General features: G+C 38.1%; 1 protein-coding gene across 4 annotated transcripts in view; it reads right to left on the bottom strand.

The window, feature by feature from the left end:
* The window catches only part of LOC128687661 (protein regulator of cytokinesis 1), a 76,812-nt gene extending 51,900 nt beyond the window's left edge, over positions 1-24,912 (bottom strand). For all 4 annotated transcript variants that reach the window (XR_011391856.1, XM_070083893.1, XM_070083894.1 and 1 more), the window contains exons 1-7: positions 24,774-24,912; positions 22,025-22,167; positions 19,656-19,754; positions 18,436-18,579; positions 11,194-11,307; positions 5,726-5,908; positions 718-855 (exon numbers count right to left, since the gene is read on the bottom strand). Coding sequence is in view for 3 of the 4 variants with exons in the window: in XM_070083893.1 (XP_069939994.1) it covers positions 718-855; positions 5,726-5,908; positions 11,194-11,307; positions 18,436-18,579; positions 19,656-19,754; positions 22,025-22,159 (813 nt within the window). In the remaining variant the exon portion in view is untranslated. The remainder of the gene's footprint in view (positions 1-717; positions 856-5,725; positions 5,909-11,193; positions 11,308-18,435; positions 18,580-19,655; positions 19,755-22,024; positions 22,168-24,773) is intronic.
* Between the last annotated feature and the right edge of the window lie 401 nt (positions 24,913-25,313).

Genomic DNA, 25,313 nt, shown 5'->3' with positions numbered 1-25,313 from the left:
CTCTTGTACTGATAGCTGATTGGGTTAGGAAAGAAAACAGAGAAATGCAAGTTTTTTTTTTTTTTTTTTTTTAAACCATATAGTTTTTGAACTGTAGTAATGGCACACCTCCGGCAAGACAGTGATGAAATGAGTGACGAAAATGTCTCTTCTTTTTCCAGGTTACCTTGCCAATCATAAAAAAAAAAAAAAAATCTCACCACGGTAGTACAGACCCAAACAAAGCATTCACTATTGGTCATTTAACCCTTAAATGGTCCAAACGTATATATACGTTTTTTCAACATCTGAAAGTATGTAAAAAAAGGTAGATCTTTCTTGTTTTACATGTGAAAACGTGTAAAAAAACTTTTATCAACATTTTTTTTTTTGTTACATTTGAAAATATGTAAAAAAAATTAAATCTACTTTTGTAACGTTACGAATTTGAACGTCGATCTGTTTGGACCGTTTAAGGGTTAATAACTACCTTGCCAGAAATGCAAAGACATCACATTGCAAAGGAGTATCTGAATGACCACATCCTCACCAATCTGACATTGTACCTTCCACCTTCTGAACAACAACCACCCCAACCATCTTTCAGAGTGCAGGCATTATACTTCCCAACAACTGACTTTAGTTATACAGGTTTTTACATTCTAAATTGCTAATTTCTGAACTTAAACCTCAAACAACTGATAAACTACATTCACTTTTTTAGCTATCTGGACTTACCTTCTTTAACACTGATGGAGTATGGCCATGTATTGTATCAAGAAAGATGTCACGCTCACTGGGATCAACCTCAAGACGGTCATAGAGAAGTCTAATGTGATTGTGAAGGTGCAGACTTTCCCTCTCATTTTCCTTTACCTAAAATAATATAACATTCAGTCAAACATTAATGAACAAGGTAAACATGACTGTTCAGCAGTGAAACATTGTTAAATATTGCTAAGCAGCAATGCATTTCAAAATTACTTACTAAACTCCTTTCACAGTACAATTTACATCATGGCAACTAATAGCAAAAAATTTTATTTGATGTATACACTCATTCTGAAATATTAAATATCAGTGTGTGACTAGTTAATGGTCCAAGGTGGACCAAAACTTGGTCATGTTTCTTTTTCCTATGTGCAGGTTATTTTTTTTTTTTCTTCAACAAGGCGGCCATCTCCCACCGAGGCAGGGTGATCCAAAAAGAAAGAAAATCCCCAAACAGAGAATACTTTCATCATCATTCAACACTTTCACCACACTCACACATAATCAGTTTTTGCAGAGGTGCTCAGAACACAACAGTTTAGAAGCATATACGTATAAAGATACGCAACATATCCCTCCAAACTGCTAACATCCCAAAACCCCTCCTTTAGAGTGCAAGCACTGTACTTCCCATTTCCAGGACTCAAGTCCGGCTATATAAAAATAACTGGTTTCCCTGAATCCCTTCACTAAATATTACCCAGCTCACACTCCAACAGATCGTCAGGTCCCAAATACCATTCGTCTCCATTCACTCCTATCGAACACGCTCATGCACGCCTGCTGGAAATCCAAGCCCCTTGCCCACAAAACCTCCCTTACCCCTTCCTTCCAACCTTTTCGAGGACGACCCCTACCCCGCCTTCCTTCTCCTACAGATTTAAATGCTCTCCATGTCATTCTACTTTGATCCATTCTCTCTAAATGACCAAACCACCTCAACAACCCCTCTTCAGCCCTCTGACTAATACTTTTATTAACTCCACACCTTCTAATTTCCACACTCCTAATTTTCTGCATAATATTTACACCACACATTGCCCTTAGACAGGACATCTCCACTGCCTCCAACCGCCTCCTCGCTGCTGCATTCACAACCCAAGCTTCACACCCATATAAGAGTGTTGGTACTACTATACTTTCATACATTCCCTTCTTTGCCTCCATAGATAAAGTTTTTTGACTCCACATATACCTCAATGCACCACTCACCTTTTTTCCCCTAATCAATTCTATGATTAACCTCATCCTTCATAAATCCATCCGCCGACACGTCAACTCCCAAGTATCTGAAAACATTCACTTCTTCCATACTCCTCTCCAATTTGATATCCAATTTTTCTATATCTAAATCATTTGATACCATCATCACCTTACTCTTCTCTATGTTCACTTTCAACTTTCTACCTTTACACACACTACCAAACTCATCCACTAACCTTTGCAATTTTTCTTTAGAATCTCCGATAAGCACAGTATCATCAGCAAAAAGTAACTGTCAATTCCCATTTTGTATTTGATTCCCCATAATTTAATCCCACCCCTCTCCCAAACACCCTAGCATTTACTTCTTTTACAACCCCATCTATAAATATATTAAACAACCATGGTGACATTACACATCCCTGTCTAAGACCTATTTTCACCGGGAAGTATTCTCCCTCTCTTCCACACACCCTAACCTGAGCCTCACTATCCTCATAAAAACTCTTTACAGCATTTAGTAACTTACCACCTATTGCATATACTTGCAACATCTGCCACATTGCTCCTCTATCCACTATTATATGCCTTTTCTAAATCCATAAATGCAATAAAAACTTCCCTACCTTTACCTAAATACTGTTCACATATGTTTCAATGTAAACACTTGATCTACACATCCCCTACCCACTCTGAAACCTCCTTGCTCATCTGCAATCCTACGTTCTGTCTTACCTCTATTTCTTTCAATTATAACCCTACCATACACTTTTCCTGGTATACTCAGTAAACTTATTCCTCTATAATATTTACAATCTCTTTTGTCCCCCTTCCCTTTATATAAAGGGACTATACATGCTCTCCGCCAATCCCTAGGTACCTTCCCCTCTTTCATACATTTATTAAACAAAAGTACCAACCACTCCAACACTATATCCCCCCCTGCTTTTAGCATTTCTGTCATGATCCCATCAGTTCCAGCTGCTTTACCCCCTTTCATTCTACGTAATGCCTCACGTACCTCCCCCACACTTGCATTCTGCTCTTCTTCACTCCTAAAAGATGGTATACCTCCCTGGCCAGTGCATGAAATTACCACCTCCCTTTCTTCCTCAACATTTAAAAGTTCCTCAAAATATTCTCGCCATCTACCTAATACCTCCCTCTCCCCATCTACTAACTCCCCTACTCTGTTTTTAACTGACAAATCCATACGTTCCCTAGGCTTTCTTGTTTAACTCACTCCAAAATTTTTTCTTATTTTCATTAAAATTTCTTGACAGTGCCTCTCCCATTCTATCATCTGCTCTCCTATTGCACTCTCTCACCACTCTCTTCACCTTTCTTTTAATCTCCATATACTCTGCTCTTCTCATAACACTTCTGCTTTGTACAAACCTCTCATAAGCTAACTTTTTCTCTTTTATCACACCCTTTACTTCATCATTCCACCAATCACTCCTCTTTCCTCCTGCACCCACCCTCCTATAACCACAAACTTCTGCCCCACATTCTAATACTGCATTTTTAAAACTATTCCAACCCTCTTCAACCCCACCACTACTCATCTTTGCACTAGCCCACCTTTCTGCCAATAGTCGCTTATATCTCACTCGAACTTCCTCCTCCCTTAGTTTATACACTTTCACTTCCCTCCTACTTGTTGCCACCTTCCTCTTGTCCCATCTACCTCTTACTCTAACTGTAGCTACAACTAAATAATGATCCGATATATCAGTTGCCCCTCTATAAACATGTACATCCAGGAGCCTACCCATCAACCTTTTATCCACCAATACATAATCAAACAAACTACTTTCATTACGTGCTACATCATACCTTGTATATTTATTTATCCTCTTTTTCATAAAATATGTATTACTTATTACCAAATCTCTTTCTACACATAGCTCAATTAAAGGCTCCCCATTTACATTTACCCCTGACACCCCAAATTTACCTACTACTCCCTCCACAACATTTTTACCCATTTTAGTATTGAAATCCCCAACCACAAGTACTCTCACACTTGGTTCAAAACTCCCCATGCATTCACTCAACATTTCCCAAAATCTCCCTCTCTCCTCTACACTTCTTTCTTCTCCAGGTGCATATACGCTTAATATAACCCACTTTTCACATCCAACCTTTATTTTACTCCACATAATCCTTGAATTAATACATTTGTAGTCCCTCTTTTCCTGCCATATCTTATCCTTCAACATTATTGCTACTACTCCTTTAGCTCTAACTATTTGAAACCCCTGATCTAATCCCATTTATTCCTCTCCACTGAAACTCTCCCACCCCCTTCAGCTTTGTTTCACTTAAAGCCAGGACATCCAGCTTCTTCTCATTCATAGCATCCACAATCATCTCTTTCTTATCATTTGCACAACATCAACGCACATTCAGACTTCCCACTTTGACAATTTTCTTATTCTTTTTAGTAATCTTTACAGGAAAAGGGGTTACTAGCCCATTGTTCCCAGCATTTTAGTTGACTTTTACAACACACATGGCTTACAGAGGGAAGATTCTTATTCCACTTCCCCATGGATATAAAAGGAAAAGTAATAAGGCCAAGAACTATTAAGATAAAATCACAGAAAACTCAGATGAGTGTGTATAAATAAACGTGTACATGTATGTGTAGTGTGACCTAAGTGTAAGTAGAAGTAGCAAGACATACCTGTAATCTTGCATATTTATTAGACAGACAAGACACCAGCAATCCTACCATCATGTAAAACAATTACAGGCTTTCGTTTTACACTCACTTGGCAGGACGGTAGTACCTCCCTGGGTGGTTGCTGTTATGTGTGTGTATTAAAAACATTCTGTTCAAACTGTTTACTTGAAATGTGTGCAAATGTACAGATACCCAATGCCCACCATCAAAACCATCAATCAAAATGCAATTATTCATACAGTAAACCCTCTTATAAAGTACTACTATGTGGCACAATTTAATAAACACGTTTGAAAAAATGCAACCAAAATTGCATAGCACATGAAAAGCCTTGACAATACTTTTTGTGTTGAAGCATCAAATTACACTTAAAATCTAGCTACTACAGTACATTAAATTTTTCCCTATCAGAATCAAGTTGGTCCCTAAATGTAGTGATCATTTTCTCATTAACTTTAACACTATAAAATCACACATTTATCAGATTTCACTCATTTTAGTCTCGCTATTTAGGAAAGCAAACTATCGATCTTTAAGAATTTTTTTTTTTTAACCTTCCCACACAAGGGAAATTTTTTTCAAGGGTCTCCTACAGTTAAAAGGTTAATCAATGCGTGTTTTCTAAACCATTTATTCACTTACACTTACTCTCTGGCATTGTTTCATGCCTTACTATGCTAACACACAATTCTGAAACTTTTTATCATCCCATTAACTAAGCTGGAATTATTTGCAATTTTTTTTTTTTTTTTTTTTTTTTTAACAAGTTGGCCCTCTTCCACCATGGCAGGGTGACCCAAAAAAGAAAAACACTTTCACCATCATTCACACAATCACTGTCTTTGCAGAGGCACCCAGATATGACAGTTTAGATACCACTCCAAACAGCCAATATCCCAACCCCTCCCCCAAAGTGCAGGCATTGTACTTCCCACCTCCAGGACTCAAGTCCAGCTAACCAGTTACAATGTTAAATGTCCTACATATTCATATTCATCTTGGATACTTGGCCTTTATATTACTAATAATTTGTACCATTACAATTTTATTAATAAAATTAAACATGAAAATACATCTCACCATTTGTTCATATCTTTCATTGAGTTGTTTCATCTGATGGAGGTTGCTGCGAGAGAGAGTAAACAAGTCTTCTACATCAGAAAGAACATTGAGCTCCAAGGAAGAATTAGCCTTCAACTCAAGTTCATCCAAAAGCCTCGACAAATTGGACTTAAGATGACGGAAGGTCTTCTCCCGATTTACCTGTAGTAATGAACATTGTGTAAGTACAGCACAATAAATAATTATTAAATTGAAGATGCACAAAACTATTTTATGTATGTATACAACAGGTAACTATGATAATTTTTCCCCTAACTCATTTAATACATGCACATCCATGCACATCATAAGAGAAGACAAATGCCAGGAGCAAGGGACAAGTAACCACTTCTACTGCACAAATTACTAAATGCCTCAATGGGAGACGGCAGACTTGTTGGGGAAAAAAAAACGGGGGGGGTGGGACTTTGTTTCTTCTTTTTCAGGTTACTCTCTGCCTTGGCAGAATACGACCAATGTGTTAAAAAAGTGTATGTATATACAGTGCTAAAACTACCTCAAAAGCCTCTACTTACTATTGTATAGTATAATCACTACCTGAAGGTGTATAGTATATCTAATACCTGCTGAAACTTCACAAATTACCAACAAACTAGAATTTTTTTTTTTTTTTTTTTTTTTTCAACAAGTCGGCCGTCTCCCACCGAGGCAGGGTGACCCAAAAAAGAAAGAAAATCCCCAAAAAGAAAATACTTTCATCATCATTCAACACTTTCACCACACTCGCACATTATCACTGTTTTTGCAGAGGTGCTCAGAATACAACAGTCTAGAAGCATAAACATATAAAGATACACAACATATCCCTCCAAACTGCCAATATCCCAAACCCCTCCTTTAAAGTGCAGGCATTGTACTTCCCATTTCCAGGACTCAAGTCCGACTATATGAAAATAACCGGTTTCCCTGAATCCCTTCACTAAATATTACCCTGCTCACACTCCAACAGATCGTCAGGTCCCAAGTACCATTCGTCTCCATTCACTCCTATCTAACACGCTCACGCACGCTTGCTGGAAGTCCAAGCCCCTTACCCACAAAACCTCCTTTACCCCCTCTCTCCAACCCTTTCGAGGACGACCCCTACCCCGCCTTCCTTCCCCTATAGATTTATATGCTTTCCATGTCATTCTACTGTGATCCATTCTCTCTAAATGACCAAACCACCTCAACAACCCCTCTTCTGCCCTCTGACTAATACTTTTATTAACTCCACACCTTCTCCTAATTTCCACACTCCGAATTTTCTGCATAATATTTACACCACACATTGCCCTTAAACAGGACATCTCCGCTGCCTCCAACCGTCTCCTCGCTGCTGCATTTACCACCCAAGCTTCACACCCATATAAGAGTGTTGGTACTACTATACTTTCATACATTCCCTTCTTTGCCTCCATAGATAACGTTTTTTGACTCCACATATACCTCAACGCACCACTCACCTTTTTTCCCTCATCAATTCTATGATTAACCTCATCCTTCATAAATCCATCCGCCGACACGTCAACTCCCAAGTATCTGAAAACATTCACTTCTTCCATACTCCTCCTCCCCAATTTGATATCCAATTTTTCTTTATCTAAATCATTTGACACCCTCATCACCTTACTCTTTTCTATGTTCACTTTCAACTTTCTACCTTTACACACATTCCCAAACTCATCCACTAACCTTTGCAATTTTTCTTTAGAATCTCCCATAAGCACAGTATCATCAGCAAAAAGTAACTGTGTCAATTCCCATTTTGAATTTGATTCCCCATAATTTAATCCCACCCCTCTCCCAAACACCCTAGCATTTACTTCCTTTACAACCCCATCTATAAATATATTAAACAACCATGGTGACATTACACATCCCTGTCTAAGACCTACTTTTACCGGGAAGTAGTCTCCCTCTCTTCTACACACCCTAACCTGAGCCTCACTATCCTCATAAAAACTCTTTACAGCATTTAATAACTTACCACCTATTCCATATACTTGCAACATCTGCCACATTGCTCCTCTATCCACTCTATCATATGCCTTTTCTAAATCCATAAATGCAATAAAAACTTCCCTATCTTTATCTAAATACTGTTCACATATATGCTTCAATGTAAACACCTGATCTACACATCCCCTACCCACTCTAAAACCTCCTTGCTCATCCGCAATCCTACATTCTGTCTTACCTCTAATTCTTTCAATTATAACCCTACCGTACACTTTTCCTGGTATACTCAGTAAGCTTATTCCTCTATAATTTTTACAGTCTCTTTTGTCCCCTTTCCCTTTATATAAAGGGACTATACATGCTCTCTGCCAATCCCTAGGTACCTTCCCCTCTTTCATACATTTATTAAACAAAAGTACCAACCACTCCAACACTATATCCCCCCCTGCTTTTAACATTTCTGTCATGATCCCATCAGTTCCAGCTGCTTTACCCCCTTTCATTTTACGTAATGCCTCACGTACCTCCCCCACACTTACATTCTGCTCTTCTTCACTCCTAAAAGATGGTATACCTCCCTGACCAGTGCATGAAATTACTGCCTCTGTTTCTTCCTTAACATTTAAAAGTTCCTCAAAATATTCTCGCCATCTACCCAATACCTCCATCTCCCCATCTACTAACTCCCCTACTCTGTTTTTAACTGACAAATCCATATTTTCCCTAGGCTTTCTTAACTTGTTTAACTCACTCCAAAATTTTTTCTTATTTTCATTAAAATTTCTTGACAGTGCCTCTCCCACTCTATCATCTGCTCTCCTTTTGCACTCTCTCACCACTCTCTTTACCTTTCTTTTACTCTCCATATACTCTGCTCTTCTTATAACACTTCTGCTTTGTAAAAACCTCTCATAAGCTACCTTTTTCTCTTTTATCACACCCTTTACTTCATCATTCCACCAATCACTCCTCTTTCCTCCTGCCCCCACCCTCCTATAACCACAAACTTCTGCCCCACATTCTAATACTGCATTTTTAAAACTATTCCAACCCTCTTCAACCCCCCCACTACTCATCTTTGCACTAGCCCACCTTTCTGCCAATAGTCGCTTATATCTCACCCGAACTTCCTCCTCCCTTAGTTTATACACTTTCACTTCCCTCTTACTTGTTGTTGCCACCTTCCTCTTTTCCCATCTACCTCTTACTCTAACTGTAGCTACAACTAAATAATGATCCGATATATCAGTTGCCCCTCTATAAACATGTACATCCTGGAGCCTACCCATCAACCTTTTATCCACCAATACATAATCTAATAAACTACTTTCATTACGTGCTACATCATACCTTGTATATTTATTTATCCTCTTTTTCATAAAATATGTATTACTTATTACCAAATTTCTTTCTACACATAGCTCAATTAAAGGCTCCCCATTTACATTTACCCCTGGCACCCCAAATTTACCTACTACTCCCTCCATAACATTTTTACCCACTTTAGCATTAAAATCCCCAACCACCATTACTCTCACACTTGATTCAAAACTCCCCACGCATTCACTCAACATTTCCCAAAATCTCTCTCTCTCCTCTACACTTCTCTCTTCTCCAGGTGCATACACGCTTATTATAACCCACTTTTCACATCCAATCTTTATTTTACTCCACATAATCCTTGAATTAATACATTTATAGTCCCTCTTTTCCTGCCATAGCTTATCCTTCAACATTATTGCTACTCCTTCTTTAGCTCTAACTCTATTTGAAACCCCTGACCTAATCCCATTTATTCCTCTCCACTGAAACTCTCCCACCCCCTTCAGCTTTGTTTCACTTAAAGCCAGGACATCCAGCTTCTTCTCATTCATAACATCCACAATCATCTCTTTCTTATCATCTGCACAACATCCACGCACATTCAGACTTCCCACTTTGACAATTTTCTTCTTCTTATTCTTTTTAGTAATCTTTACAGGAAAAGGGGTTACTAGCCCATTGTTCCCGGCATTTTAGTTGACTTTTACAACACGCATGGCTTACGGAGGAAAGATTCTTATTCCACTTCCCCATGGATATAAAAGGAAAATTAATAAGACCAAGAACTATTAAGATAAAATCAAAGAAAACTCAGATGAGTGTGTATAAATAAATGTGTACATGTATGTGTAGTGTGACCTAAGTGTAAGTAGAAAGTAGCAAGACATGCCTGTAATCTTGCATATTTATGAGACAGACAAAAGACATCAGCAATCCTACCATCATGTAAAACAATCACAGGCTTCGTTTTACACTCACTTGGCAGGACGGTAGTACCTCCCTGGGTGGTTGCTGTCTACCAACCTACTACCTAAAAAAATAGGGATTAATTACCATCAGTCCATCATGAGTATTAGTGTCATTTCAGTGAAGGATGAATTACAATGTCCTCTAAGTTAAATTTCCAATTTCCATCTTAGTTATAAATTATTCCATTCATGGGAGTATCACCCGGGTCTTGTGAAGCAAACTAACCGCATTAGTTAGTTTGTGCTAACTCGTCCTTAAACAGACTTTTAAACTTAATTTGAGAAGAGAATATTTCTTTAAGGCATACTATGATCTAATATTTATAACAAAGTAAAATAATAAGAAAATAATAAGGATTCAAAAATTTAGCTCAGCTATTTTTTTTTTTTTTTTTTTTTTTTTTTTTAAAGATTTAAAAATCATTTGAACCTTTTAGTTATTCAATGTTTTGAACAGAAAAAATATTAATCTGTTATTAGAACTGCCAATTTGCTGCTGCTGCTGTTATCACAGCCAGTTTGCTGCTATATTATATAAATCAACATCTTTCTGTACTAAAAATAATCAAAACCATTAAGTCACAGTGCATAATTTACACCCATAATGTAATCCGGTCACAGGCGAGATTAAATTTACAAAAACACTTGGCAAACCAAGGTAGCTCAGTTCCTCAGGTAGGCCTGACACTGATGTGTGTCCCTTAACCTTTGAAGCATTAAGGAAATATATTTGAGATGGTATTTATGTATGATGCCAAATTACCTAAAGAAACTTTGGATAGGATGGGACTAAACTAAATTCCAGGCTAACCTAGCAAGACATGCCTTTCTAAATTATTTTTCCATCACATCCTCATTCTCTTCATGGGATAGTGAAGAATTCTTTCCCAGCGAGTCGTGTGTGTCACACGAGTTGACTAAAATGCCAGGAGCAAGGGGCTAGTAACCCCTTCTCCTGTATAAATTACTAAATTTAAAAATAAAAGCTTTAGTTTTTTTTGGGTCACCCTGCCTCTGTGGAAGATGGCCAGCATTAAAAACAAATCCTAGCATTCTTAAAGAACTTGCTCCAGTTATTCAAAATGACCTGATTACTACCTGTTGCTGACTTTAAAAAAAAAATTAGCACTAACTACAAATATTCGTGATCAGTTTCATTAACCACATTTAAATAAAGGAAAAAGCAAAATTTACTTTCTCTTGTTCCAGAGTGCGAATTCTTCTTTCCAAGTCCTCCAAATCTTCTTTGGACGGTATTGGTTTCTTTGGCACATTGCTCGGCTCTTCAACGAGACGTTCACAAAGCTCCTATTAAAACAACAAAGAAAAATTAGCATCTTATCTAGCCCAACTGACACTCTTATAATAATAGTAACAGTAGGCCTTAAACAGGAGTGTGTAATGTCACCATGGTTGTTTAACATATTTATAGATGGAGCTGTAAAACAAGTAAATGCTAGGGTATTGGGGAGAGGGGTGGAATTAAATTATGGGGAATCAAATACAAAATACTTCAGTGAGATATGGCCAGTTTGTTGAAAGAATACAAAATGGGAGTTGACAGTTACTTTTTGCTGATGATACTGTGCTTTTGGGAGAATCTAAAGAGCAGTTGCATAGGTTAGTGGACAGGTTTGGAAGGGTGTGTAAAGAAATAAAGTTGAAAGTGAACATAGATAAGAGTAAGGTGATGAGGGTATCAAATGAGTTAGGTAAAGAAAAACTGATTATCATATTGGAGAGAGGGAGTATGAAAGAAGTGAATGTGTTCAGATATTTGGGAGATTTGTCAGCAGATGGGTTTATGAAGGATGAGGGTAATCACAGAAATGAAGAAGAAAAAAAGGCGAGTGGTGCATCGAGATGTCTATAGAAAAAAAAAACAAAAAAAAAAAAAGTGTCCACAAAAGCAAAGAAGGGAATGTACAAGAGTACAGTATAGTGGTACCAACACTCTTATATGGGTGTGCAGCATGGGTTGTGAATGCTGCAGCAAGGAGGATAGAGGCAGTGGAGATGTGTCTAAGGGTAATGTGTGGTGTAAATATTATGCAGAGAATTCGTAGTGTGAAATTAGGTGTGGAGTTACAAAAAGTATTTTTCAGAGGGCTGAAGAAGTGTTATTGAGGTGGTTTGGTCATTTAGAGAGGATGGAACAAAACAGAATGACTTGGAGGGTGTATAAATCTGTAGTGGAGGGGAGGAGGGGTAGGGGTCATCCTAGAAAAGGATGGAGGGAGGGAGGGAGTGAGATTTTGTGTGCAAGGGGCCTGGACATACAGGAGGCACATGTGAGCTTGTTAGATAGGAGTGAATGGAGACGAATGGTTTTTGGGACCTGACAAACTGTTGGGAGTGAGAGCAGGGTAATATTTTGTGAAGAGATTCAAGGAAGCTGGTTAGCCAGATTTGAGTCCTGGAGGTAGGAAGTTCAATGCCTGCACTTTAAAGGAGGGGTTTAGGATGTTGGCTGTTTGGAGTGACATCTAAACTGTCATATCTGGGCACCTCTGCAAAGAGTGATTATGTGAGAATGATAGTGAGTTTTTTTTTTTTTTTTTTTTTTTGGGGGGGGGGGGGAGTCACCCTGCCTCAGTGGAAGGCAGCCAGCAAGTTAAAAAAATATATATATAATAGAAACAAGTTCGAAAAAGTTTGCTACATGCCAGAAGGTTCATGGTAACCTGACCCCAATTGTAGCACTGGGAGCTAATTCTTAAAAAGGCCAACCACTGGGTAGTCAGGTTATTGCACAAATTTTTCCATATGTAACGTTGTGCTCCGTGCAATGTGTGCTGATGAACAACCTACCTCTCTCATTCACTCTCAGCTCCTCATGGTAACAAAACCTCCAGTTTCTCTCGTACCTCAGCTTGGTTCATCTACCTAACCAGCTACATCTATCACATACTTAATTTAAGCCAGTTATATTAGACAGCAGCTTATAATTAATGACACTGGCAGTACTTGACCTCACTGCAACACAAATGAGGATAACAGTAGAAAGCTAAAACAATTTCCCCTCTCACTTTATACGAATTGTAATAAATTTTTTTATTTTTTTTTATTATCACACCGGCCGATTCCCACCAAGGCAGGGTGGCCCGAAAAAGAAAAACTTTCACCATCATTCACTCCATCACTGTCTTGCCAGAAGGGTGCTTTACACTACAGTTTTTAAACTGCAACATTAACACCCCTCCTTCAGAGTGCAGGCACTGTACTTCCCATCTCCAGGACTCAAGTCCGGCCTGCCGGTTTCCCTGAATCCCTTCATAAATGTTACTTTGCTCACACTCCAACAGCACGTCAAGTATTAAAAACCATTTGTCTCCATTCACTCCTATCAAACACGCTCACGCATGCCTGCTGGAAGTCCAAGCCCCTCGCACACAAAACCTCCTTTACCCCCTCCCTCCAACCCTTCCTAGGCCGACCCCTACCCCGCCTTCCTTCCACTACAGACTGATACACTCTTGAAGTCATTCTGTTTCGCTCCATTCTCTCTACATGTCCGAACCACCTCAACAACCCTTCCTCAGCCCTCTGGACAACAGTTTTGGTAATCCCGCACCTCCTCCTAACTTCCAAACTACGAATTCTCTGCATTATATTCACACCACACATTGCCCTCAGACATGACATCTCCACTGCCTCCAGCCTTCTCCTCGCTGCAACATTCATCACCCACGCTTCACACCCATATAAGAGCGTTGGTAAAACTATACTCTCATACATTCCCCTCTTTGCCTCCAAGGACAAAGTTCTTTGTCTCCACAGACTCCTAAGTGCACCACTCACTCTTTTTCCCTCATCAATTCTATGATTCACCTCATCTTTCATAGACCCATCCGCTGACACGTCCACTCCCAAATATCTGAATACGTTCACCTCCTCCATACTCTCTCCCTCCAATCTGATATTCAATCTTTCATCACCTAATCTTTTTGTTATCCTCATAACCTTACTCTTTCCTGTATTCACCTTTAATTTTCTTCTTTTGCACACCCTACCAAATTCATCCACCAATCTCTGCAACTTCTCTTCAGAATCTCCCAAGAGCACAGTGTCATCGGCAAAGAGCAGCTGTGACAACTCCCACTTTGTGTGTGATTCTTTATCTTTTAACTCCACGCCTCTTGCCAAGACCCTCGCATTTACTTCTCTTACAACCCCATCTATAAATATATTAAACAACCACGGTGACATCACACATCCTTGTCTAAGGCCTACTTTTACTGGGAAAAAATTTCCCTCTTTCCTACATACTCTAACTTGAGCCTCACTATCCTCGTAAAAACTCTTCACTGCTTTCAGTAACCTACCTCCTACACCATACACTTGCAACATCTGCCACATTGCCCCCCTATCCACCCTGTCATACGCCTTTTCCAAATCCATAAATGCCACAAAGACCTCTTTAGCCTTATCTAAATACTGTTCACTTATATGTTTCACTGTAAACACCTGGTCCACACACCCCCTACCTTTCCTAAAGCCTCCTTGTTCATCTGCTATCCTATTCTCCGTCTTACTCTTAATTCTTTCAATTATAACTCTACCATACACTTTACCAGGTACACTCAACAGACTTATCCCCCTATAATTTTTGCACTCTCTTTTATCCCCTTTGCCTTTATACAAAGGAACTATGCATGCTCTCTGCCAATCCCTAGGTACCTTACCCTCTTCCATACATTTATTAAATAATTGCACCAACCACTCCAAAACTATATCCCCACCTGCTTTTAACATTTCTATCTTTATCCCATCAATCCCGGCTGCCTTACCCCCTTTCATTTTACCTACTGCCTCACGAACTTCCCCCACACTCACAACTGGCTCTTCCTCACTCCTACAAGATGTTATTTCTCCTTGCCCTATACACGAAATCACAGCTTCCCTATCTTCATCAACATTTAACAATTCCTCAAAATATTCCTTCCATCTTCCCAATACCTCTACCTCTCCATTTAATAACTCTCCTCTCCTATTTTTAACTGACAAATCCATTTGTTCTCTAGGCTTTCTTAACTTGTTAATCTCACTCCAAAACTTTTTCTTATTTTCAACAAAATTTGTTGATAACATCTCACCCACTCTCTCATTTGCTCTCTTTTTACATTGCTTCACCACTCTCTTAACTTCTCTCTTTTTCTCCATATACTCTTCCCTCCTTGCATCACTTCTACTTTGTAAAAACTTCTCATATGCTAACTTTTTCTCCCTTACTACTCTCTTTACATCATCATTCCACCAATCGCTCCTCTTCCCTCCTGCACCCACTTTCCTGTAACCACAAACTTCTGCTGAACACTCTAACACTACATTTTTAAACCTACCCCATACCTCTTCGACCCCATTGCCTATGCTCTCATTAGCCCATCTATCCTCCAATAGCTGTTTATATCTTACCCTAACTGCCTCCTCTTTTAGTTTATAAACCTTCACCTCTCTCTTCCCTGATGCTTCTATTCTCCTTGTATCCCATCTACCTTTTACTCTCAGTGTAGCTACAACTAGAAAGTGATCTGATATATCTGTGGCCCCTCTATAAACATGTACATCCTGAAGTCTACTCAACAGTCTTTTATCTACCAATACATAATCCAACAAACTACTGTCATTTCGCCCTACATCATATCGTGTATACTTATTTATCCTCTTTTTCTTAAAATATGTATTACCTATAACTAAACCCCTTTCTATACAAAGTTCAATCAAAGGGCTCCCATTATCATTTACACCTGGCACCCCAAACTTACCTACCACACCCTCTCTAAAAGTTTCTCCTACTTTAGCATTCAAGTCCCCTACCACAATTACTCTCTCACTTGGTTCAAAGGCTCCTATACATTCACTTAACATCTCCCAAAACCTCTCTCTCTCCTCTGCATTCCTCTCTTCTCCAGGTGCATACACGCTTATTATGACCCACTTCTCGCATCCAACCTTTACTTTAATCCACATAATTCTTGAATTTACACATTCATATTCTCTTTTCTCCTTCCATAACTGATCATTTAACATTACTGCTACCCCTTCATTTGCTCTAACTCTCTCAGATACTCCAGATTTAATCCCATTTATTTCCCCCCACTGAAACTCTCCTACCCCCTTCAGCTTTGTTTCGCTTAGGGCCAGGACATCCAACTTCTTTTCATTCATAACATCAGCAATCATCTGTTTCTTGTCATCCGCACTACATCCACGCACATTTAAGCAAGCCAGTTTTATAAAGTTTTTCTTCTTCTCTTTTTTTAGTAATTGTATACAGGAGAAGGGGTTACTAGCCCATTGCTCCCGGCATTTTAGTCGCCTCATACGACACGCATGGCTTACGGAGGAAAGATTCTTTTCCACTTCCCCATGGACAATAGAAGAAATAAAAAAGAACAAGAGCTATTTAGAAAAAGGAGAAAAACCTAGATGTATGTATATATATATATGCATGTGCGTGTCTGTGAAGTGTGACCAAAGTGTAAGTAGGAGTAGCAAGATATCCCTGTTATCTTAGCGTGTTTATGAGACAGAAAAAGAAACCAGCAATCCTACCATCATGCAAAACAGTTACAGGTTTTTGTTTCACAGTCATCTGGCAGGACGGTAGTACTTCCCTGGGTGGTTGCTGTCTACCAACCTACTACTGACAATACTGGGCAAAAGGACATTTGCTTCTAATGTGATATTTTATTTTGGTAACATTTCACTCTCCAGCAACAATGCCACATTAGTTGAACATGTGTCCTTTCTACAAATTTACTATTATCCCTCATTCTATGACAATTCCTCATATGCAATATACATTCTGTGTACGAGATTTATGTGGTTTGTAAAATATTTTGAAGATTCTTAATATGAAGAATAAAGTGTTGAAAGTCCGACTTTAGCTTAGTACAGCTGCCATGGGCATGGAATACATTACTACATAAAGCCACAGACACCAGTATTCAGTTTAGTTTATTTCCAGCGTGGGTTTTTTTTTTTTTTTTTTTTTTTTTTTTGGTTAAGAACAAATTAAGTTTGTCATCAATGAACAAAAATACAGGACAGTGCTTGCCTTTAATTTACTATGAAAGCAAATGCATGCTAGATTACTACAGGAAGACTCCGCTATTCTGTGTTCCACTAATTCAGCAATTTTCAATTATACCCATTGTTAATTTGGTTCAGCCCTTTTTTGGGGGGGGAGGCTGATGCACTCAACAATCACGTTATGGAAGGGCATCCAGTGCCATTTTACTGTCAGTGATTCAGCATGTTTACAGCATCTGTGCACTCTGCATTCTGGCAATTCCCCAAAGTTTCAAACATTTTAAAGTTATTACGTATATTATATATAATGTATTTTTTTGTGTTTATTACAGTGGCATGCAAAGGTAGTTGTAATTAAACTGTAAACCTGTTACTTTAAATGCCAAGTCAGAAATGATTAAAGTCAGTGAGCAAGGTATGTCTATAGCTGAGATAGGATGTAAGCTAGGTTCAGCTCACCAAGCAGTTTGCACAATTGTGAGCTCGAAGAAAAAAATGTTGAAGGAAATAAATTGCTACACCAGTGAGCACTAAACTTAAAAGAAAATGTGATGGCCTTATTGCAGACATGGAAAAACTTTTATTGCCAAGAATTAAAGATCAAACCAGTCAGAACTTGCCTTTAAGTCTCTTCAATTCTATGACTGAAGAGCAAAAAAGGATATTTCATGAAGAGGATATCCTTCCTGATGATAGTCCTCCTGTCCCTAGAGAAATGACATCCAAGGAACTGCAAGAAGCTATCAACTATGCAGAAATTGGAATGGCAGCTTACAAGAGGACTGACCCAGATTTTGCAAGGTTCAAAAGTGAATGCAACCTTTTAAATGGTATTACATGCTATAAGGAAATCCTCAAAAAAAGGGGATGACAATCCATGAGGCAAAATTCATTACTTTCCTACTTTAAGTACCATCATAACCTTCAACAGCAAGAGCTAGCCTTGAATGGCCTTCCAAGTCAGCAGCAACACACCTCTGCAAAAGCTTCACCCAAGTCTCCATCATCAAAATGAATAAAATTCATTAAAGTCAGATGATGAAAATCTGCCATCTCCATCCTTCCTACAACAAATATACTCATTTTTCAAATTTACTACTCATTACGTATAAGCTAAAGACAAAAATATTTTAAAGCAAGCAACATGTGTATTGTACATTCATCTTTCATATCTTTTCTTAGGCCTAGCTCCATTATACATTTAATAATTGCTAGTGTAAACATGTTATCAGGCTTTTATATGCATTTGAAAGTGAAAAAAAAGACTGTTCCACTCTTTGGCGATTTCTGCTTTTCAGCGGGAGTTGGAAACTTAAGCCGCCGTATAAGCAGGAACCTCCTGTATATATTTGTATCTTAATTCTATTTAAATAGGAGTCTAGAAATGTTTACGTGTCTTACCTGCTCAATATCTCGCAGCTCTTTGAGCTTGTTGCGGCGTACATTTACTTCTTTAAGTAGCTCTTCAACGTTGTGTCGAAGATACCTCTCCACCTCCAACAAGGTCAAACTGTCGTCAGGATCAGGGATAGCAGTACCCAATTCCTAATTAAGGGAAAAAAATAATTACAACTTTCACGACTATACATCTAAACTTCCAGCAAGCGTGCGTGAGCGTGTTAGATAGGAGTGAATGGAGACGAATGGTACTTGGGACCTGACGATCTGTTGGAGTGTGAGCAGGGTAATATTTAGTGAAGGGATTCAGGGAAACCGGTTATTTTCATATAGTCGGACTTGAGTCCTGGAAATGGGAAGTACAATGCCTGCACTTTAAAGGAGGGGTTTGGGATATTGGCAGTTTGGAGGGATATGTTGTGTATCTTTATACGTATATGCTTCTAAACTGTTGTATTCTGAGCACCTCTGCAAAAACAGTGATAATGTGCGAGTGTGGTGAAAGTGTTGAATGATGATGAAAGTATTTTCTTTTTGGGGATTTTCTTTCTTTTTTTGGGTCACCCTGCCTCGGTGGGAGACGACCGACTTGTTGAAAAAAAAAAAAACATCTAAACTGCCATATCTGGGTGCCACTGTAAAGACATTGATATTGTGTGAATGATGATGAAAGTGCTGAATGATAGTGAAATGTTTCTTTCCTTTTTAAGTCACCCTGCCTTGGTGGGAGATGGCCAACATTAAAAAAATAGATTATTAGTCATCTTGACATGTATAATGTACTGACAGTCATTATACACACATTTAATTTTTTACCATACTATATTTTACACAACAAAATAAAAATGATCTAAATACAGTATTATAATAATACAGTGGACCCCCAGTTTACGATCAGCTCCCAATGCGACCAATTATGTAAGTGTATTTATGTAAGTGCGTTTGTATGTGGATGTTTGGGGGTCTGAAATGGACAAATCTAATTCACAATATTCCTTATGGGAACAAATTCGGTCAGTACTGGCACCTGAACATACTTCTGGAATGAAATAATATTGTAAACCGGGGGTCCACTGTATATGAAAAAGTATATAAAATTTACAAAAAATACTTTGAAGTAGACAATGTGTGAAGTATCAAACAAATATGAACGATTATAATGTTAATCGTGCAACTTTGTTATGAAAGCATATTCAACAATACCCCACTGAAAAACTACATACCTTGTTTAAGTGATAAAATTCCTTGCCATTTTCTTCAATACTTGTAGCAAGTTTGGTCTTTAATAATGTCTCCCCATTCAGTACATTACTCAGTAGTTCCTGAAAGCACGAAGTTCAAATATTAATTTTATTCTGAAAGTTCCGCACAGGAGACTGAAGAAAATAGGGGTATACGAAATAGGAAGTTTGCCAATGACATTAAAATAGGCTATGAGATCAATTCTGAGGAGAACACTAGTGCACTACAGGAAGATCTGGATAGGTTGATACAACGATTGGAGAAGTGGCAAATGCAGTTTAATGTAGGCAAATGTAAGGTTCCAAACCTGGAAAACAAACAACCACACCAATTCTAAACGAAATAATGTAGACCTCAATCACTCAGAACGCAAAAAGTTTCAGGAATTCTGGCTAGTGGTAATCTAAAGCCAAGACACCAGAGCACAAGTGCTCATAATAAAGCTAACAGAATTCTTGACTTCAAATGAAGTACGAATAATAGTCCTCAGGTCATGCTTCAACTTTATTTATCCTTGGTAAAGCTTCATTTAGATTATGTTGTGCAGTTCAGGTCTTCAAGTTATAAAATGGACATAAATGTGCTGGAAAACATACAAAATGATGACAAAGCTGAACCCATGTATCAGAAATCTTTCCTGCAAGGACAGACTGAGGACACTGATTCTGCACTCTCTAGAAACACACAGTATGAGGATAAGATTACAGTGTACAAACTGAAGACAGAATGAATAAAGGTGATATAATGTGCTGAAAATATCTAACCAAGAAGGGACTCACAGCAGTGGGTTCAGGTTGGAAAAATTTAGATGAAGAAAAGACATAGGAAAGTACTGGCTTCTTAAGAGTGTTGTGTACAAGTGGAACAAACTCCCGACTAGTGTCAATAAAGCAAGAATCTTGGGTGACTTTAAAAACAGGTGAGAGTTGAACCTGCCTAGCATGGGCCTCAGTGCTCCTCCTGTTCTTATTCATATGGTACAGTGGAACCTCTGTTCTAGTTTGCCGTGGTTTTCGTCAAATTTGGTTTTCGACAAATTTTTTGTCAAAAATAACCCCAATTTTCGTTCATCTTGGTTTTCGTCCGCCGTACCGAATGTGTCCGCGCTTGCGCACCCACACAAAGCATCCCACGCACACATTCTGAGTCAGTCTGGCTTTGTTTCTTGTCGAGTGAATATTACCCTACCCTTTGATAAAGAAGGTGAGAAACATGATAGAATTAAAGAAGGAACTTGTAGAAAATTGCGAAAGTGGCGTACATGTGGTCAATCTCACTAGGATGTACAGGAAGTCCTCATCAACAATCAGTTCCATCCTGGCGAAGAAAAAAAGAAATCAAAGAATCCAACGTTGCGAAAGGGGTAAGTGTGCTAACGAAACAGATCACAAACAATCGAAGGTGTCGAGTTGTCGTTGGTGTGGATCAATGAAAAACAGTGGGAGATAGTGTTGTGGAGGCGATAATTTGCGAAAAGGCAAGGCAATCGCATGCGGAGCTCGTAAAGAATGTGCCTTCTTCAGCAATTAAGGACATTTGTGCAAAGTGGAATGAGGTGCAAAGTTTTGGAGAAATATCATCCTAACAAAGCTGTTGCAAGCCGTGTCTGCAACATGTTCAATGACAGTGCCGTGTCCCATTTTAGGCAAATCTTAAAGAGACGCCAGAAACAGACCTCTCTGGACAGACTGTGTGGCAGGGGTACAGCGGCTCAAGCTGGTCCTAGTGCCAGTAAAAGACAAAGAAGGGAAGTAACCCGGGGTAGGGACTTGATACCTAAGTTCTTATGGAAGGGGATTCCCCTTCCAAACACTCTCTCTCCTCCTTGCCATCTTCCATATGCCAACAAGTCTTTAATAAAGGCAAAACTAATTTAAATGTTTATTTATCCATTAAAATTAGTGCTTTATATTTATTTCTCATTTTTTCTGTATGTAAAACTATAGTTATTCTCTATAAAATGTATTTCTTGTTAATATTTTTGGGTGTCTTTAACGGATTAATTGGATTTACGTTATTTCTTGTGGGAAATATTATTGCTTTAGTTTTCGTCGAATTTGATTTTCATCAGACTCTCTGGAATGAATTAAAAACAAAAACCAAGGTTCCACTGTATTAATATTGCACAAGGCAAAAGTTTCATTTATCAAATTATTCTGTTACATACTAGGAAAAGTTGGTCTGGCAAATCTAAGAGTGGCCCTCAGGAATCTTATAAAAGAAAACACAAGAGTTAATACAGTTATGTATATTCTTCGAGTATTTACAAATACGTACAGGTAATAAAATTATCAGGCATTCACAAAAAAGCTGTAAGCCCATGTGAATTTTTCATCACTGTCTGCCTTACCTTAACAAGTTCTATGATGCGAGTCTGCCGTTGAACACAGGTTTCTTGATCAAATCCAATTTCTGTCCATATTTCACGGAGTATCAGATTAACACTCCTTAGCTCATTTATAAGCTCATTCTCATAATTTTCCATGGTAGAGTCTGCAAACAATAAAGAAAAACCATGTTAGCTAGAAAGACCTAAAAATGAATCTTTGGACATTTCAGCCCAACCTGGAAAATTATTGCCCTCAGCATCAATGCACCACACCCCTTGAAGATCATGACAGACAAGGGAATAAATAGTTATATTAGTAAATTTTCCGATAAAAATACAGATTGCCACAATTTCTGAAACCACTATAGATTTATAGAATGGTTTACATTATGATAGGCTGATGATGTATCAGTAAACCTTCCATTTGTCTACATTAAATTGCATCTGCTTCGGAAAGGAGGCAGATGTAATTTAATGTGGACAAATACAAGGTTTCCTCTTCTCCTGTACATTGTACTAAATTTAAAGAGAGAAATTTTTGTTTTTCTTTTTGGGCCACCCTGCCTCAGTGGAATACGGCCAGTTTATTAAAAGAAGAAATGTAAGAAATGTAAGGTTTACCTGTGGTAAAAGAAAATAATCAAAGCAATTATAAACTAAAATTTTTATTAAAACAAAATCAAAACACTTAGTAGTTTTGGTTAGCAGAAATATAAAGCTCAAAAAGGCAAGACACAAGAACACCTCCTAATATATACTGTAATGGAAATAAACTGCACTTACTGTGTTGGGTAAATTTTTCAGTATTAAAAATACAGATAAAATCACCTTCACAGATTCTTAAGTATTCTGTACAACGTCAAATTTTGCAGACATAATTTATATTCAAGTGAACGCTGCTTGCCAATATGAATGGCTCAGAAAACCAACAAACTGATAAATGAAATGCTTGTGCAACAATTCCAGAATTAAGATACCCAAGTGTTACTTGCTGATAGTTTACTTAACTTATGAGAACTTTTTGCTTGCAGAAAAATATTGCAGCATCTTCCTGAAATATTGACAACTTTGAAATGCCAACGAGATTATCATTCCAGATGGTTAACTCAAGAAAACCCATGAAAGGCAGAGGCTTATTTCAATTGTGGTTCTTAGATCCTCCACCAGGATACCACCCACAACAGTCTGCTAACTCCTACATACGTACAGCAAAGGCTACCAATAGGAAAGCTGGAATAAAAGTGATATAAATAACATGCTAAAAATACCTAACCAAGACAGGGCTTGCAGGAATCGATTGACGTTGGAAAAATTATATTTATAAAATATATAGGAAAATACTGGTTTAGCAATATAGTAGATGAGTGAAACAAACTCTCAGGTAGTGTATGTATGTATGTATGTATGTATACATACATACACTACCTGAGAGTGTCATGACAAGTTATTTAGGTACAGGTACACACAAGTACAATTATCATACATTGTGTAAATTATCCACTAGGATAACCCAAAGAAGTCAAAAAAAAGTCCTTAAGCAATAAAAAGGATTATACAGCTTGATTGGTTTGTTGCTCACTGCCAAAGAAATATTATTCTTACTAACATCTCCCAAAAACACCAATCAATCAAGAAATGACCGTTTATTCCGTGTAGATATTATGACATTCCCCAGGAGCTCTGACTCAAAGGGGTCATACAGCATTCGGGGAATGGAAAACAAGCAAACTTGATCTAAGGGATTGGAGCGAGGAAAAGTTTCGCCGGCAGTAGCTTCTTCAGTCCAATGTGAAAAATAACAGATGAGGAGTACAAGGCAAGTGTGTAAGTTACATAAATTATTATACATAGCATATATGTAATTAATTAGGATAACCCAATAAAGTCAAAGTAACTTATTTCCAGTGGGGTCCTTGCAGAAAATAATTAAGTTTATTTAGGGATATATACACAAATACAATTACACAAATTATCATACACAATAACACGCGTGTAAATTACCCACCAGGATAACACAAAAAAGCCAGCGATTTATTTCCACTGTGGTCCTTGAAACCTGTTCTTCTGTATCAGAGTGATGAAGCTACTGTGAGACAAAATATTTCCTCGGTATAGATTCCCAAATGTTACACCAGCGTCTCATTCTTTAACTTGTCAGTTTTCAAAACCATTTTCATCAGTGAGTGTGATGTAAAATATAAAATTAATTTAATTTCTGCCGAGGAGCTTCCTTCTACTAAGTTTATTTAGGTACAGGTAGACATAATTACAAATAACACTGACTAAATTACCCACCAGGATAACCCCAAGGAAAGTCAGAAAGTGACTTATTTCCAGTAAGTTTCTTCAGGTACAAGTACACACACACAGTTACATAGATTATCATACATAACAGCATGTGTGTAGTTTACCCCAGTGGGTTATCTACCAGGATAACCCACTGGGTATAAATAACCTGCTGGGACCCCAATGGGTTATCCACTGGGGTCCTACAGTCGAAAGTCTGGCTTGATCCAAGGAACTGGAGGCGGCTCCAATTCCCGAAACGAAAAACCTTTCAGCAGCGTCAAGGCACCTCTTTGAAGGGTCACAGTGAGGGTGTTATTATTTAATTTATTTAGCGAATAATTCAGCGAGTCTGGCAGCCCTGACACAAAGACCGTTCCTTCAGCACTAACTTACTTAAAAACCTCAACTTACCTGTTTCTGAGCTGCCTTTACCCACTACAACTTAAACTTTTGTACTCCGGGAACACGGCTAGGAACCTACCATAAGGTGTTAAAGCTCAGGAAAGGTGTAATAAACAAGATAAAGAGATAACTAGAGAGGAGTGCGTCCTTCTTGCTGTTCAAAACAACTCTCTTCCGTCTCCCTGCACGCTGATTGGCTCAACTCCAGGTAATACATCTTTGCCACATGTAGCCGTAAAACTCATTATATGTATATTAGAAATATTTTAACTCTTAAAAATCATAAAGTGACTGGAAAAAATGTGAAAGAATAATTTTTAAACTAAGAAAAGGGACGGTAGTGCCATTTCTTGAGTCAAAACACCTATAGAAATAAGTCACTTTGTCTGACCTTTTGTCTGGGATACCCTGGGTAATTTACACATATAAGAACATAAGAACATAAGAACGAAGGAACACTGCAGAAGGCCTACTGGCCCATGCGAGGCAGGATGTTACTATATATGATAATTTTTGGAACTGTATTTATATGTACCTGTACCGAAATAAACTTAGTTATGAAAACAATTCAATGTTTGATTTCATTACGTTATTCTTAGTTAAATTCTACGTAATCTAC

Source organism: Cherax quadricarinatus, chromosome 11 (assembly GCF_038502225.1).
Source record: "Cherax quadricarinatus isolate ZL_2023a chromosome 11, ASM3850222v1, whole genome shotgun sequence".
Classification (NCBI taxonomy): Eukaryota; Metazoa; Arthropoda; class Malacostraca; order Decapoda; family Parastacidae; genus Cherax; species Cherax quadricarinatus.
Note: the sequence above shows the minus strand (reverse complement) of the source record. Positions and strands in the feature narration are given on the sequence as shown.